General features: G+C 40.2%; 1 protein-coding gene across 9 annotated transcripts in view; it reads right to left on the bottom strand.

The window, feature by feature from the left end:
- Positions 1–1,999: 1,999 nt before the first annotated feature.
- Positions 2,000–17,569, bottom strand: part of cacna1eb (calcium channel, voltage-dependent, R type, alpha 1E subunit b) — a 69,973-nt gene continuing 54,403 nt past the window's right edge. For 6 of the 9 annotated variants that reach the window (XM_040020709.1, XM_040020673.1, XM_040020691.1 and 3 more), the window contains 22 exons: positions 17,112–17,208; positions 16,860–17,020; positions 15,711–15,848; positions 15,385–15,586; positions 15,135–15,299; positions 12,803–12,913; positions 12,634–12,714; positions 12,272–12,391; positions 12,089–12,154; positions 10,484–10,575; positions 10,175–10,349; positions 9,960–10,087; positions 9,600–9,696; positions 9,195–9,300; positions 8,946–9,053; positions 8,760–8,860; positions 7,590–7,693; positions 7,408–7,504; positions 5,694–5,798; positions 5,125–5,260; positions 4,801–4,955; positions 2,000–3,811 (listed from right to left, as the gene is read on the bottom strand). In XM_040020709.1, the coding sequence (XP_039876643.1) occupies positions 3,287–3,811; positions 4,801–4,955; positions 5,125–5,260; positions 5,694–5,798; positions 7,408–7,504; positions 7,590–7,693; positions 8,760–8,860; positions 8,946–9,053; positions 9,195–9,300; positions 9,600–9,696; positions 9,960–10,087; positions 10,175–10,349; positions 10,484–10,575; positions 12,089–12,154; positions 12,272–12,391; positions 12,634–12,714; positions 12,803–12,913; positions 15,135–15,299; positions 15,385–15,586; positions 15,711–15,848; positions 16,860–17,020; positions 17,112–17,208 (3,070 nt within the window). In that variant the 3' untranslated portion in view covers positions 2,000–3,286. The remainder of the gene's footprint in view (positions 3,812–4,800; positions 4,956–5,124; positions 5,261–5,693; positions 5,799–7,407; positions 7,505–7,589; positions 7,694–8,759; positions 8,861–8,945; positions 9,054–9,194; positions 9,301–9,599; positions 9,697–9,959; positions 10,088–10,174; positions 10,350–10,483; positions 10,576–12,088; positions 12,155–12,271; positions 12,392–12,633; positions 12,715–12,802; positions 12,914–15,134; positions 15,300–15,384; positions 15,587–15,710; positions 15,849–16,859; positions 17,021–17,111; positions 17,209–17,569) is intronic. The other 3 variants (XM_040020681.1, XM_040020734.1, XM_040020726.1) reach the window with 3 other exon arrangements.

The raw sequence follows: 17,569 nt of genomic DNA, 5'->3' as shown, positions 1-17,569 counted from the left end.
TACACTATAATAAGGGGTTAACAAGTTGGGTTGGTGTTACAGGATACTCAGAAATAATTATAATTTAAATTGTGCATAAATCATTTTAAGTACTGTGTAATTTCCTGGCAATTTAGCAGAAAGACAATATTTTCTCCATCTTTCATTATAAATATGTTGTACTTTTTGGGATTCAGACCATATTATGGAGTGGTTTCAATTTCCCCAACTTCCAGGTATTTTACAGGAAAGGAGACACAGTTAAGTAAGTAATAACTGAAGTACAGCATAACTAATTTTAAATAGTTTGTTAATCTTGTAGAGAAACAATATTTCTCAGTCTTACATTGTAGGTACGCTGTACTTCTCAGGGAGTGGGCTTTAATATGAAATGGATTAATGTTATCTTTTTGCATCGTTTTGTTTTTTTACATCATCATTTAATATTCATTATGTTCAATGTGAATGATGGGTTTTCTATAATTCAGTTTACATTTTTTACTTACTCTTTCTTACAGGATAATATGTCTCTCCTTTCCTGTAAAATACTCAGAAGTTGGGCAAGTTTGCCTGTAATACACAAAAGTACAGCATACCTTTGAGTTAAGTACTTATGGTCCAAAATGGGGAAATAGTGTTTGTTTTTCTGCTAATTTACCAGGAAATTATGCAGTTCTTAAATCTACATATGCACTACTGCACTTACAGTTTAATTATTTGTTTCCTGTAAAAGCCTGACTTGTTACTACCTTACTCTAGTGTTCCTACCTTCAAGCATTTGTATATTAATATGATTTTCTTTTGTAATTTCAAATAATATACATTGAAATTCCACTCAATTACAGGGTATTTACACCCTTAGTCACGGGCCATTTTATAAATGCCAGGGCCAGCTGATAAAGCCTCTGTGAGAAATTGCACCACCCAGCCATCACGTGAGCTATTGAGGTCATCTGAGGCAAAGTGTCAATGGGCGCTGGAAGGGATCTTAGGACTACATTGTAGGTGGCTGGCAGTTGATCAGCCACCATCTATGGCAAGGATGGTCATTCACACTGGGCATAGTTGGCCTCCTTTACTTCTCTCTGTCCAAAAATGTGAACAGTGACACCCTCTAAAGAGTGTCCTTTCTCCTTTAAAAGCAGGTGTACACCTGAGTCTCATCCTGTTGAGGTGGGCCAGTGTCTTACAGGGGTTTTATCTGTTGGCCCCAGTGACTCCTTTTTTTCACTCCTTAGCTTAGGTGGCAATTCAAAAGATAAATAGTTTGTTAGTGACTCTTGGGACCATCTCCAATGCGGCAGCCCACACTGGGGGTTTACAGCCTGGAACTCTCAACCATCTGAAGCCTCTTGGATGAGAGGCGAAATGGCTTCAAAAACTTACAAAAGTCCAATTGCCTTCTTTTCAAGCTCTCAAGGAGTAGAGGTAGTGTAGGTGGAAGAGTTTAAATACCTGGGGTCAGCCATCCAAAGCAATGGACAGTGCGCAAGAGGTGGAGAAGAGAGTGGAGGCAGTGTGGAGCAGGTGGAGACAAGTGTCAAGGGTGATTTCTAACAGATGAACAGCAGCAAGAGTAAAAGCCAAGTTTTACAAGATGGTAGTGAGAACTGCTATTGTGTAGGTTTAGAAGAAGACAGCAGGCTGAGCTGAAAATGCTCAGATTTTCACTGAGAGTGAGCAGGATGGACAAAATTAGAAATGAGTACGTCAGAGGGACAGCTCGGGTTGAGCAGTTTGGACACAAAGTTAGAGAAACAAGGCTAGGCATGTGCGGAATAGTGGATATACTTGATGAATCATATCTGTATTTCCATGTATGTTTGCACGTTTCAATAAACTTCTGTGCTTGTTTGCCGTTTTCCTTGCAAAATATGTACTTGAATTAAATGTACAGACTGACAGTTTCCAGTTGCACTCGGACTGGTTTTTAATTGCAGTGCTCAAGATGTCACAAAGCTTTCTGATGTCTCACTTGGCCTCCTAAATGAGAAATAAAAAGATAAACAGTAACAATGGCAACTTGTGAACACCTTTATTTGTATATACAACTATTTTACACATAAAAACCCACAAAGTATTTGCATTCCAGGAACTCCAAGTTTTTGGTTAAGTGAGTTTCACAGAATTGGCCTTCATCAGGCAAATAAAACAAATACACAAACCTTAAAATGAGTATTTTCCAAGGATTCCTTTACGTTTAAAGCTCATCAGCTGACACTGTTTTCATTTTTTCTCTCTCTCTCTCTACATAATACAAACAGCATAATTTCTCTGTACATTATTTGTAAGTAATAGAGCAATGTGGAGATTTGAAGCAAAATGCATCGTGGTGTGTCTGCAGTGTTCATATATGGTTCGTATAATATTCACAGTTTTAAAAAAAACAGAACAAAACCGAAACTAGATGAAAATATTTTGTATTCATGGCAAACAATTAAACATCCTGTTTAATTATGGTTGGGAAAAATTCTCATTTAAAGGATTTTTTTTGGACTGGTAAAAATAAAAGTTTAATACCATCTCCAAAGGATAATTAAAAGTCTGCAAATATCTGAGGTTCGGTGGTGGCATGGCTTTACAACACTGCATGGTGAAATAACAAATAAGCATCATATTCTATGTTATTCTATAACTGTATTCATTTCTCACAACTTATTATGTTCAATAGCAAAAAGAAAAAAAACGATGGGGGAAAATCAGGCAGTTTTCCCTCCTCACATTCATTCATACTGTAAAAAAAATCCAGCATCATTGAGTGTTACTTATTAGTATCCACATTGTCTGGTAAGTATCAGATCGCCTCCTCATGATGGCTTGTTGTGTCGATCTGGTCTAATTTATATATGGGGATGGTGTAATGATCACAATGTATTTACAAAACAATAGATTTATAAGAAAATGTAGTTACATATTCACACACCCCACAGATAAATACTGTTTAGAGCAACACTGAATCATTGAGCAACATCTCCAGAAAATGAAAATACCTATTGACACAAATGACATAATTTGACCCATCCATTTGTTTTTTTGTGACATATTATTACTCTCTATCATCAAGTACAAGTCAGGAAATAGACCTTATTTATTGTCAGTGTTCTGTGTGAATTGGCAACTACAGTTTCAGGAAGTATTGTTCTTCGTCATTTTGGATTTTTTTTTACCAAACATCCAGCGGGCTCGCGGCCTTGAAGCACTGATGCAGAAAGAGTCGCATTAACCTTCGCTCTGGATGCGGTCATACAGCGTCCTGTGACATCTCTCTGGCATTCTGTTTCCTCCGTTCATGTTGCGCCTCCTGTCCCTAGCACCTGTCATCCTCCTCTGTGTCGCTTAGAGGGTCACAACTAGCGACTGAGGTTGTCTGTGCCAGACGCTTTCGAAAGTGTCCGTTGGGGACTTGCCAGCCAGTCCGCGAGCGTGGACGGGCCGTGCTGATGGTGTTTGAGCGTCCCAGGCTGCAGGCCACGGCCGCCTCGAAGGTCAACGTTTCCATGGGACCAGAGGGGTCTGGGCTGTGGTCGTCCTCTTGCAAAGCCAGGAAGGGCTCAGAAGGGTAGCGTCGAGGTGGGGATGTGCGCCGGGTGGCCTCGCTTTGCCTCTCCCCTGGGACTCCCTCTTGGCTCTTCCGTGTGGGCTTGCTCCGCCTCATGGTCTCAGGGCTGCCCGGTTCATCCTCATCTTCACCGATGGAGGCTTGTGTGCGACACACGAGGGGGGAGTAGGAGATGTGAGGGCGAGAGCGGGTTGGAGTTTGCGATAGAGGTCGTCGACCACTGGGAGTGCTGGACTCAGATGTGGATGGCATCGGACTGTCTGAGCTGTTGCCCTGAAAGCGAAAGTAAAGAATAAATTAATCAACAATCGCCAATAACAACATTTTAAAGACAACTTATTATGTTTTACTTTTTTCTGCCCATTTTGAATGTGTGGCCTGCTCTCTTGATTTACATGAGTGGTGGAAATGGTCTTCTGCTGTTTTCAGAAGACCATTAACTGTCTTCTGAAAACAGCAGGTGATTTTTCTGATGTGTTCTTCTCTTCTTATCAGTATTTGGGTATCCACTGTACATGATGGTGAACCCCACTGCACGGGTCTCTGAATTGTTAAGTTAAATTGTATATGAATGAATAGACTCTGACCATAAAGGGATGGACATGGTCATCAGAAATACTCAGGTAAGATGTGATTTTTAAATGATGCTCAGATGGTACTAATGGGCCCAACTGATCTGTGCATTCATGTTGATTCTTACCCAACCATCCAAATGTTACAGCAGAAACTGAGACTCAATAAACCAGGCAACATTTTTCCAATCTTCTTCAATTTTGGTGAGCCTGTGAGAATTGTAGCCTCAGTTTCCTGTTGTTAGTTCATAGGAGGGGTGCCTGGTGCAGTCTTCTGCTGCTGTCTTCTGCTTCAAGGTTCAGAGATGCTTTTCTGTATATGTTGGTTGTAAGAAGTGGTTATTTGGGTTATTGTGGCTTTTCTATCAGCTCAAAGCAGTCTAGATATTCTCGTCTGACATCTAACATCAACAAGGAATTTTCTTTTAGTGAACTGCCACTCACTGGATATTTTATCTTTTTCAAGTCTGTAAATGGAAAATTATAGTAGATCAGCAGTTACTGAAATACTCTGGCCGGCTTATCTGGCACCAACAGCCATACTACCTTCAAAGTCCTCATTCTGATGCTCGGTTTAAACCTCTGCAGATTATCTTGATCATGTCTACATGCCTAAATGGATTGTATGGCTGCCATGTGATGGGCTGATTGGATATTTGTGTTAATGATTAGTTAAATAGGTATACCTACCTGTTTATCTTGGGGATCTGCTCGTTCTACGCTCGAGGATCGTGAGGGCTGCAAGCTTCTTTCCTCTGAATTACAACGAGACGTGTCTGGAGACAGGAGGTGGCAGCGTTCCTTAGAGCGACCGCGCTCCCTGTCGCCACGCTCAGAGCGAGAAACTAAAGGGACATTCAGGAAAGAGTGCAACAGGAAATGCAAAAATACAAGGGAGCAAAAAAGAAAAAGAAGAAAAGGAAAATAAAGATATAAATGTCATAGGACTACATTCAATTCAGCTCTTCATTATCTATGAACACAGTTGCCTAACAGCAGGCGAGCAGGACTAACCAGCAGCCTTATAGCTCTTGTGACGAGGTCGATAGACTCGCTCGGGGCTTTTCTCCTCTTGCCAAAGTCCATTCACACATTGATCTGCAACAGTGGAGACTGATCGCTTCATGGAGCCACTAGAAACCTCTGCCTGCTTGAAGTTAAAAACACACACAACAAACATAGAAAAACAGGGCACAAACACAAGGAAATAAGTAAGCATACTTCTGTTACCACCAGATTATTTGATCCAAACAATAAAAATGATATTTCATGCTTTAGCCAGTGCAAAAGTGCAGTGCAGCCTAAAAGATTTGAGAGGTTTAGTCTTTCCTTTACTCTGTGGTTGAAAGTAATGGTCATAACAAGATGAGGCAACAGCATTCGAAGATCACAGCCCGTTCTAGCAACTCATTGGACCTTATTCAGCCTCCCAAAGTAACAAATGTCGAAACAAAACTCTACTGATCTGAACTTCTCAGCATCACGTGCACTTAAGGAACGACAGACTTTGGCATAAGAGCCCATGCAGCCCCTGACGTCCTCGAGATCCAGCCCAGAAGCCGTGTCATGGGAGATGTGTGTACCTGCGACTCTACAGCCAGACGAGGCATGGAAGAGGCCCGCACACACAGGCCCCTCCCTAGTGGAAGCTCCAGTGGGGCTTCAATCCCCCTACTGCACTCGCCCACCTAGGTGTGTACAGAAACAAGAGAGGAAGCGCAAGGAAATACAGAGCACCAATCAGGCTCATCCCTGCCAGGACTCCCGCTGCGTATGGACATCTTGTTTAGGTGAGAGGAGGGGCAGACAAGCCATTTCATCACTGACAAAAGTACTATCTATCAGAGCCATCTCCATCGCCATCCAGTCAAAAGCCATTCCAGCCAAAAACAGAAGGAGAACTTGCAACAGGAAAACTGACTTCAAGGAGGAGCAGAAACAGAGTGCGGTCGTAAAAGAGGAGCAAGGAGTGAAGAAAAAGAAAAACAGACAACAAAGATATCAGCTCACATCGAAAGATGGACTTTTTCAGCTTGGAAGTGCATTCAGTCATGCATGTTTAGGTGTTAATGGCTATACAAACAGAGCCAGACAACGCCTGTCTAAGGGCCAAACGCATTCCTCTGCAAATTAAGTATTCCAGATCAACTTTATATCATTCAACTGACAAGCAGTAGAGACCATTAAAACCAGACAGTAGAGACACAGCAGACATCTACAGTTTGACAATCTCCCTTTGCTCTGACTCCAACTTCCACAGGAATAAAACACAGGCGCACAGAGAGCAGCGATGCGGTGCCCTGCAAGGCACTGAGAAAACGGCATCAGTCATCACATGTTTATACAATCTTTGTGGCGTTACACCTAAACAAACACTTTGCTTTATTACATTTTTATGTAAAACTCTTTGCTGTGAGGACAGTGATTCCCAAACTGATGGTCAGGATCCTGAAGAGGTTACAAAATAGGAAGTGCACAAAAGAAAAGCTGCAATTTCAAGTTATCTCGTGTTGGAGAACAGCATGCCGTGCCATCAGAGCCACTCTGCGAAACTGCTCATAAAAATTAAAATAAACAAAACAAAAACACACCTTTATTCAAATTTTGCTGATCCCACCTTCAAGGTGATGCCAGTGAGCAGCGCTGCCAGTCTGAGACAGTGAATTCATTCACTGGGGGATGAATTCATGGTGCAAACCTCCATGAATGTTCAACAAACATGGTTCTGGTGGAATTGTGATTTCTTCCACTGAAAGCTGCTGTTTGGTTGCTGGTTCGCAGCTGGTTTCCCAGCTCTTATGCTCTGTTGATCCTCGAATAAAAGACAGCCAATTTGACACAGAAGATGATGTTTCCTTGCTAAGCAAGTTTGGAGTTTGAAAAAGGAGTTTGAGGGAGAGATTTTTAAAAAGCAGTTGTCCTGGAAGTGATCCAGAGGTGCACAAAGACATGATGTTAAGAGGGAGATCACATTTAAATCAGGTATGATTTTTTGATTTTTGATGGCTGGAGTCGCTGAATTTTTCGATGACACCTCTGGAGTTAAAAGTAAAAAATAAAATATATGCAATAAAGTATTTGCTTTTGTTTATTTGCTCTGGCATATTAAAGCTAAGCAGCACACTGATGCTACGGTAACATTTATTCATAAGATCAAAGCAGCAGAAAAGCTCTGCTTTCAAGTGCAAATTACTCTGAGTCAAAAACTACATAAATTAAAAGGTCAGAGCATTGCCAAAAAGCCTGCCATGGGGATAATGTTTTATGTTTTACAATTATATTGGTCCTTTGTCTTACCAGATTCTGTTGACTGGTATCAACGTCAGAGCTCATGGGCTCCAAAAACAGCTCCTGAGGTGAAATGGGGCTCAAAGCCACAAAGCCTCCCCTGGTCCTGTGTCAAGATGGAGAAAAACAGTAAGCAAAGGCATTCAGAATCACACATAAGTACAGACTTTTGCAAGCATTTGCAGACTCACAGGGCTGAACCAGCACTGTGCGGCATCATTGGCAGTGGCTGGTTAGACAGAATGTCCTCGGGGAGAGCAGAAGCATCCAGACGCTTGAACATCAAGCTACTCTTCTGAAATGAGACAAATACAGAAAAGTCTGAAGACGTCTTCGTGACAACTTTGTGTTAATTTAGCTAATTATAGGCCAACCTCCAACCTTTCTTTTATCTGAAAAACTCTTCAAAGATCAATTGTAAAACAGCTAAATGATCATCTGCAGAGCAATGTTTTATTTGAAGAGTTTCAGTCAGCTTTCAGACTTTATCACAGTACAGACGTCACTTAAGTGAAGGTTACAAATGATCTTCTTATGTTCTCTGACAGTGGCTTATCCTGTTATCCCGTTTAATACTGTTGGCCATAATATTTTATTATAGAGATTAGAGCATGCTATAAGTATTAAAGGTACTGCGCTGCAGTGGTCTGAATCATATCTAATAGACTCCAATTTGTTCATGTAAATTGTGAGTCTTCCTCACACTCTCAGGTTAATTATGGAGTTCCACAGGTTTCCATGCTGGGACCATTTCTGTTTACAAAATACATGCTTCCCTCTCTCTTAAATCGCTCTTTAATCTCTTAATCACCTAAGACTGAAGTTATTTTATGGTGCTAAAAATCTTAGAAATATGGTGTCTAATCAGATGCTTACTCTAGATGTCATTAACTTGGCCTCCATTAACACTGTGAGGACTCTTGGACTAATTTTAGACCAGGATGTGTCTTTTATTGTGCATATTAAACATATATGTAGAACTAAGGTTTTGTATTTGCACAGTATGTCTGAAATTAGAAACATCCTGTCTTTAACATGGCCAAAGAGCAAGTACTGGCTATGAGGGAAAAGCTCGGACACAGAGCTGCTCTGAACACTTCATTTTTGGCTCTGTAGGACATCGGTGATAGGAGATATCATTAATATGGTCAAGAATTTTTTTAAGGAATGGTAAATAACAAAAGAAACCTAAACTTAAAGCAATCAGGAACTGGATATATAATAGGTCCCCTTTAAAGGTCAGGTGAGATGGCTTACTCTACCTCCTGAACAAACTGGGTGCAAAAAAAAGTAAATTTATAAAAAACTAAAGTTTCAAAAAAGAAGGTGTCACAGAGTTCATAGTGACGTGCTGAGCAGACCTGAGCCTCCAGCTGCTGCCTGAGCTTCTTGGCTTTGTTCTGTTTGAAGTAATCCATTATCATCATCGAAGCGTAGATCTTCCCGACCGTCATGTCAGTATCTGTGAGAGCAGGAGCACTCCATTAGTTGTCACTGCTCATCTCTCAGCATTACAGTGAGAATCACCTTCTTAGTTAGAGCCAGACCTTTGTTGATAGGTACCAGTAGGTCCAATGTCTTCTGGGGCAGATAAGGCCAAATAATACTGATCTCCTTTTGCAGCTCAGTATCCAGAGCGATACGGTCCTCACCACCTGAGACAAACACTCACCTTTAACCATTTTTTTTAATGATGCACTGTTGATGGAACAAAATGTGAAATCTGAAGACATTAACTGCTCAGCAAAACAAAAGAAACGCAGATAGATGATAACTAAAGCAATCACAACCCTAACCCCGAGCTATTTTGATATCCAGAGCTGTGCGGATGAGTGACATCAGAGTTGAGGTGAAGTGGACGGTCATGTCCTCATCCACGGGCATGTTCATCAACACCAACCTCTGCCAGAGACAAAGACAAAGGAGGGAAAGTTTCTATGTTAGACCGTAAACCAATACCTCCAGCGACCTTTTAAATCACATAAAAACACACAGCAGCCACACATATGCACATAACCACTGACTTCTTTAACTTCACAAAGACCAATCATTTGCTTTCTCTACATTTTTTAAATTGAATAACTGAACAAAATTACTAGCTGCCTTGCCCTTTCTGTTGTGTGTTATATTTATTTTATATAACCAAACTCTCACTTTTCATTTTATCTGGCCTTTCTGTGTTAAATAAAATGTTTTCATACCTTATAGGCGATCTTAGCAGGACATTTTTTACCCAAGCCCAGGGGTGGTGACATGTGTGTTAACATCTCATACATGGCTGTGTAGTGGATGCGGCCGCTTCAGAGGGAAAGCAAAAACGAGAAGTGAGGGGATGTGCAGACAGAAGATGCAAACAGAGCAGACTTTTCTTCTGAAAGTAGTTAGAATGATGAAACTAAATGCCACTGTGGACTTGATGAAAAGCAGCTTGTGTTCCTTACGCTCAAAGATCAAAGCATTCACATTTATGCTCTTTGGCTGCCCTCTGCTGGATAAATACAGTACCTAAATGTTGATCAGGTCTGCTTCAAATCACAAACTGATAAAAGAGCGAGCCTCACCACGCCAGTCGATCATATTCCCCCCAGATTCGGACAAACTCATCCAGGTGATGGGGACCCAGGATTGAGGAATCTCGTGTCAGGTATTCAAAGTTATCCATAATCACAGCCACAAACAGGTTCAGCATCTTAAAAAACACAAGGGCAAGAACCTAAGAGGAAAGGCACAGCAGACTGCAACACACCTGAAAAGGCAAATTTTTGTTGGTCCTGACCAAGAATGAGCTGAAGAAGATGAAGGACACAAAGTAGCAGTAAGCAAAGTCGGTCCCACAGCCGCCCTCGTGGTCCGGAGACATAGTGAGGGGGGCGATGGAGGGGTCTGGTTCACACTCCTGCCCTGACAGACAGGACAGCATGATCTCCTGCCAGGACTCCCCTGTAGCACTCCTGGTGGTGTTAACACAAACAAATATCCAGCTGACATCTGACCGATAACACATTCATAGATGATTAACACCAAACACCAACAAAGGAGCTTTACTCAGAACAGCAGCACTGCCTAAATGTAGTTTTGAGCTCACCTGAACAGGAGCATGAGTGCGCTGAAAAATGTCTTAAAATTGTTGTGCTGGTTGATGTGACTCTCGTCATTCAGCTTGATGTTTCCAAACACCTGCAGAAAACAGCTGGCTTCGTTAATTCATAGTTTTTCCCGGACAGCTGCTAGCTTCTCCCATAGCAGCTGCTAATCTTCTAGAGTTCAAACATTAAAAATATCCACATAACACACTAAAACAATCCTAAGAGGTGGGACCAAGAAACAAACTTTAACAATAGGACTAAATCAGTAAATCACACTATAATACACAAAATCTCTGTCTGTGCGTTTGTTTGTTTGTTTGTCCACGAACTCCTCTTAGACCATCTGGAGATGAGAAACCAAACTTGGCAAACAAGTACATCTTAGACTCCTGATTGTTTTTATCTATATGAGAAAGTATGATGTCATCATGAGCCCTAACAACCACGTACTGTAGCAACAAGCAAAAATTCACTAGTTGGGACCATATCCTGTTACAGACTTGACAGCATTTGAAGTAGATAATGGCAGACGGCGTGAGCATGAATTGAGGCTGTGGTTTGGGGATATAGACATATATAGACAGAGAATCGGAAGGAGCGTGTATGAGGTGTGGTCCCACTCCTGAAATTGGGATAAATGATCTCCAATTACCTATTTTTTAAGCATTTACGCACCTATATCACCTTATGAAAGTCTCTTGTCATTTACATGTCATGACAATAGCATCTAATTTTGATCCACATGTATATTACTATGCCCTTAATTGTATTTATATAGCACCAACAATCAAACTTACACTGCCTGACAACCATCTAGCAATAGACTATAATGACCAGTTTCTAGACTTTATGCAACACACTTTACTAAAGCATCCTATCCTTTAGTTTTACAACACTTCATGTATATCCTAAGGTACTAACTACTGCTAAAGATTGGCATAAATTACCAATTTTGGCACATAAATACATCTTTTTATTTTTCTCAATGTGGCCCAACAGCATGAACAGGCCAAACAAAAATGTGAGCAAATACTTGAATTCAATTCAATTCAACTGTATTTATATAGCACCAAATCACAATAATATTTGGCTCAAGAGGCTTTATATTATTAGGTAGAGCCCTTACCATAACAGAGAGGAAACCCAACAATCAAACTACACCATTTGAGCAAGCAACTGGCAACAATGGGAAGGAGAAACTCCCTTTTAACAGGAAGAAACCTCAGGCAGAACTAAGCATAGTATAACAAATGGCTTAAAGTAACTAATGGATGTACAGAAACCGTTAAAATCAAACTAGCTCATACAAATAACAGTGCAGACACGAGTAAGTACTAAATAAATATCCTGAATATGATGTGCGTGCTTTTTGATTATTCTATACTGTACATGACCATGATGTTTTCAAGCTGTGGCCCCACTGATAGGGCACGGATATACCAGGAAAAAATATGTACAGAAATGATGCTAAATTAAGGAGAATCCTTCTTTTTATCGATAAAAACTGTTGGGTTGGAGGAATAAATAGTAACAAGCAGACCTTAAGTGAGAGCTACGAGTTTGTTATGATATTTGTGATGTAGTTTAATTATCGAAAATATTACCTGCATTCCAATTATGGCATATATGAAGAAAAGCATGGCAATAAGAAGACAGACATAAGGGAGAGCCTGGTGGAGAAGAAACAGGAAATACAGTTTATCAAAACTTCTTGTAATTTGTTATAATATCTTACAGCATATTAGATACATCTTTAAAATAATAAAAAACAAAGGTAGTGGGAAAACCTTAAAGGATTGTACGAAGGTCCACAGCAGAATACGGATGGTGTAACCCTGCCTCAACAGCTTGATCAACCTGGCAGTTCGGAAAAGCTTCAGGAAACTCATGTTGATGGTGTTCACCGACTGGGACAGACGTGGTTGGAGAGAGGGTGACCGAGAGAGAGAAGGAGAGAGAGACAGAGAGTGGCGACAGAAGGGAGAGACAGGATGTAAAACACAGATGGCGAATTTCATCACAACATGACTTAAGTTGTGTCTGGAGGAAGGGTAACACACCAGGAAGCTTGGAAAGAAAGTATGCTCTTGTCTTTTTATTTTAGGGTCACAACAGTGTGAAAACGAATGGTGTCTTGGCAGGGGCTTACCTGTAAATCCACAATTATCTCTGTGATGCTGCCAAGGACAGTGATAAAATCAAAAATATTCCAAGTATCTCGAAAGTAGTTCTGCAGGAAAAAGGAAACGCTTCGGTTAATTCCATCGCACATGGAGAAATTCAACTAAATGTGATCTAAAGTCTTTTGTTCTGCTCACCACAAAACCAAACGCCATGATCTTCAGTATGCACTCCATGGAGAAGAGGACAGTGAAGGCCGTGTTTAGGTGTTTCAGGACTGTATCGTAAGCTGCCGGGGCTGAGTGGTACTGCAAGAACAAAGAAAACAGGCCAAAAGGTCAAACTGACATTCAATCAATCAGTTATTACCATAATTAGTAAATTATTGGTGACATTTTGGTGAGCATGACGAGCATAATTTTAAAGGTCATAATGATGGATTTGCAGCTGCCTCTCTAAGTTTAATTTCAGCACGTTATACAAAGAATTAAAACGGACGGACAATCCATATGAATAGAAATTGTGTTTACACACACGTATTGACAGTTACATTATCTTTGTGTTTATGATTCGGTGGCTCCAAAACCTTCTCTTGTGACAAGGCAAGCTTCAAAACACAGCTCACATATACACAAGACATGAACGTGAGCATGAAAAGTACTGAACTGTATTGTTTTAAAAACGTTTTTCTTTTCTTTTATTGTGTAATTCAACCTTTCCATTGATTGAAGAGCGCAAGGAAGAGAAAAGACAACAAAACAAACTGAACAAAGGCACCTAACAGTAAAAAAAATAAGACAGATCAATGGAAATTGAAGGTTTCTACTGAAGTTCAATTAAAACACAACAAAAACTGTTTTGCTTCTTTTTCTTTTCTTTTTTTTTCTTCTTCTTCTTTCGTTCTTTTTGTATGGATATTTTAGTTGTTTAAATATAGAAAAAAAAGAAAAATATATGTAGTGACAAATTGCTGAAGTTGATGGTATTGTATAGTGATTCCAAAATGTCAATTAAAAAAAAAAAAAACACAACAAAAGCAAAAACAAAAATAAGACAAAACTTTGTAATTACAGGATTTTGAACTTCAGGAAAACTCAGACATTGATTTTAATCATTTTAAGAGTTAGACAATCTCAGAAACTCGTTAAATATCTTGATTTGGCTATAACTAGATAAATAAAGCATGGGGGACTACGGCAACCATTTTCTGTTAAACAGAGACCGGCCGGCAACCCCCTAGCAACTTCTGGCTGCCAGGAAAAAATGTGTAATCCTCAGCTGGTTGGGGAGTGGTTGCTGCACCTAAAACTTCCCTGAGATTTATTTGGTAGTTTATAGTTTGTATGGAAGACGTCGACTTGTCTGCAAACACTCATCAACTACTGAGCTTTAGTGAAACTTCAGAGTGAAAGTTGTGGCTTACCGCTGCAACCAATACATTTCCAAAGGTGCAACTTTTACTTTGAAATCGAATGTTTGCATCGTGCTTTCTGCAGTTTCACGACCACTCTGTGAGTACTTTGCAAGTATTTGCAGACACCTCAGCATCTTCCATGTAAACTACTGTGACTGTGGTAATCTGCTATCTGCTTTGACCAAAGCAATTGTAAAGCGATTGTTTATTAATTAATTGAAATTAAATGAAGGCAATTTACTGAATACCATACAAAGTAAATCTTCTCTTATGTCTACTGCAAACCTTCTAAGGTTTTCTCTCATAGTCAGCCATCAAATTTCCGCTGTAGCAAAAAAAACACCCAGTTCCTGCTTTTAGGTATAAATCTTCAAACTTACACACTGTGTACAACCAATCAGCCACAACACAAAAAAACAGAACAAAAAATAAACAAGGAAGGCTGTGATATATGAGCAACACGGCCAAAACTGTGACAGCAAGAAACGAGTATCAGCGTCCCGTCAAAATACCAGATCTCGTCTGTTCCCGCTATGCAGCAGTTTGTATCTAGTGAGGTAAAAATGAAGGACTACTGGTAAACCTGTGAGGCAGTGGAGTCCATAGAAAAGCAGCTACAGCAAAAAATGCTGAAAACCTTAGCCAGCTGGGCTATGATAGAAAGTGCATGTGCTGATCCTTCACTGTAAAAGCGCTACAATGGGTGCATGAATGTGAAAGCTGGAGTATGAAGCAAACGAAGAAGTTGGCCTCATCTGACCAGTCTCATGTTTTTTGCATAAAGTGACAAAGAGTGCTGACTTGGCTTGTGGATTCCAGTCTGCTTGAGCATCTGTGGCATCTTTTAGGAAAAAGAAAAAAGTGATCTACACACAGGACACCTTTAGAGGTCTTTTGGAGTCCATGTCTCCTGGGTAAGGACTGATTTGGTGGCACAGGTTTAAAGTCACTTCTCACTGAGGCTACTTAGAGTTTACAGTTGAGTTTCAATACTCTGCAAGTTGATTTTTAAAAAAATCTGGCATGAAATTAAACCAGTGTTTCTCTGGGCCTTCGGGAAATCAATCTAAAATGATTTGTGATACTGTTCCACATTTACTGAATGAACCACTTACCTTCATCATGAGAACAACAGTGTTGAGGGCGATCATGACGAGCACAGTGTACTCAAACGAGGGCGACGCCACAAAGTGCCACAGTCTGTACTGGAAGGTCTGTCTGTTCTGGGGCATGTAGCGGGTCATCGGCTTGGCGCTGATGGCAAAGTCAATGCAAGCCCTCTGATGGAGAGAAAATGAGCATTATGTGTGAAAAGATGATGCCTAATTACTTGAATTTGTGTGAAACGCTGTCACAGCTCCGTACCTCATTCTTCTCCAGACTGCACTCCTGAATCATCTTGTCACCCTGCTCTTGGAAAGTGATGATGATAAGAGCCACAAAGATGTTGACGAAGAAGAACGGGAAGACCACAAAATAGACCACATAGAAAACTGACATCTCCATCCGGTTCCCCCGACTCGGCCCCATGTTCTCCTCTGTAACATCTGTAGAGTGCTGGAGGACCCTACATTTAAAAAAAAATCATATTACCTGTGGTTGATTCATTTATAGCACATATAAGTTATAGAAAGCAATTTTGTGCTGAGAAAAACTGAGCTTAAAGCCTATAAACACGCAAGGAGACATACTGAGGCCACCCCTCTCCAGTTGAAACAGTGAACAGAGTGAGCAGAGCCCAGCAGACGTTGTCATAGTGAAACTCGTGTCTCTTCCACTCTCTCCTCTTCACCTCCTTTTTGTCTCTGCTGTAGTCAATGTAGTAGCCTCTGTGGGGAATAGAATAGCCCAGAGGTCATCATTTTACTTAATTCACTGATTAGACCAGCGGTTTTAACAAAAGGAGAAGCATTAAAGCCTTTGTTACAAGTAACTGTTACTCTCATGCTATTCACTGGCATCTGCAGACAATGACAGACTATCTGAGGTTATATAAGAAATAAGCAAAGCTGCACATCTGGGCCCTTTTTTGTAATTTTCTGCTTCATTGCTTTCAATTGGGAGGATTTTTTTGTCATGGCTTGAAGTTTTTTGCATTTTCTCTGATTGACGCTGCTGTCAGAAAAGTCGTGTTTTTTTCCCCTTTTTAAAAATATTTTATATGTTTTATTTTCTTCCTGTTGTGATTTTGTTGGGTAGGTTTCCTTAAAGTTGTTTAAAGAGTTTAAAACCAAGTAATACTCTCCCATAGAAGGATTTATATTGATTTTGCACCACAATACTGCACAGATTAAAAAAAACAACAAAAACAAAGCCATATATATGGTGTAAGATATCACACAGAATCAGTCTTAGTCATAACATCTTCAACCCGGTTAAGACAGCTCAGAAATGAGAATGACATTTTAAATAATTTCTTCAGAAAAGTTCTCTTGCATGACCCAAGCCTTAGCTGTTAGACAGATGGACTCACATTTGACTGCAGAATCTGAGATCTGAGCATCTTACCCTCTTAAATGCTGCGTAAGCAATAATGACATACTTAGTGTTTTCACAGGACTGCATGGAGTCCTGTATAAACTTTCTTCCACACATGGCTGTAAGGATGGTATTAGTCTTGTAATCTAACTTGAATGAGCATATTCCAGGAACTTACTGCTTTAAACCTCTTTTAGAGCTTAACTCCTCATATTCATATTTTACATTAAAAATGATCTTGCGTGGCAGTACCAGTGCATTTTGAGTGACAATGTGTAGGAGGAGTTTCAGATATATAAAGTATATATATTTTTAAAAACATTAATGTAGGAACAGACGAGGGTGAAGCGGAGTTCACTCACTGGCATTCCTTCTCTGTATTCATGGAGCTGTCAGTGCAATAGAAGAACCTCCCCTTAAAAAGCTGCACTGCTATGACAGCAAAGATGAACATGAAGAGCTGGTACACAATGAGGATGTTGAAAACGTTCTTCAGAGATGTGACCACACAGTCAAAAACAGCCTGCGCAGGAGAAAGACAAAATCTGTCAAGGACTAGTGCAACAACACCAGAAAACAGAACAGCAGACTGTTCGCAGATGTCTGCATCACACCTTGAGTTTAGGAAGTCTCTTGATGGTTTTAAGGGGCCGCAGGACTCTCAAAACTCGGAGGGACTTTATCGTCTTGATGTCTCGTCCTTTGTTGTTTCTGTTGACATTGGAAATGTAGCACTGAGAAACATAGCTGTACAGTCAGACTGATGCACACAGACAAGTACAAAAACAACAACAAAAAAACACAGTAAAAACTGAATGTAAACACAAATGAATGGGGAAACATTCAACTTGAGGGTGTATGTTTGGAGCTTGACAGATTTCAGCTGTAAAATAATTGATAATTTGTATTTTTTTCAACCCTTAAATCAAATATTTTTGCAGATTCATTCAATTACACTAGTAGTTTGTGCACGCTTATTGTCACGGTCCTGAGTCTGTGTTTTTCTGTTTGTATTAGTTATCCTTGATTCCATGATTTGTTTTGATTCTCTTGGTTTTGGTTTCTGTCTCTA

The sequence above is a fragment of the Simochromis diagramma genome, unplaced genomic scaffold (assembly GCF_900408965.1).
Source record: "Simochromis diagramma unplaced genomic scaffold, fSimDia1.1 OVJJ01000205.1, whole genome shotgun sequence".
Classification (NCBI taxonomy): Eukaryota; Metazoa; Chordata; class Actinopteri; order Cichliformes; family Cichlidae; genus Simochromis; species Simochromis diagramma.
The sequence above is the reverse complement of the archived record's forward strand: the minus strand, read 5'-3'. Positions and strand labels throughout refer to the sequence as shown.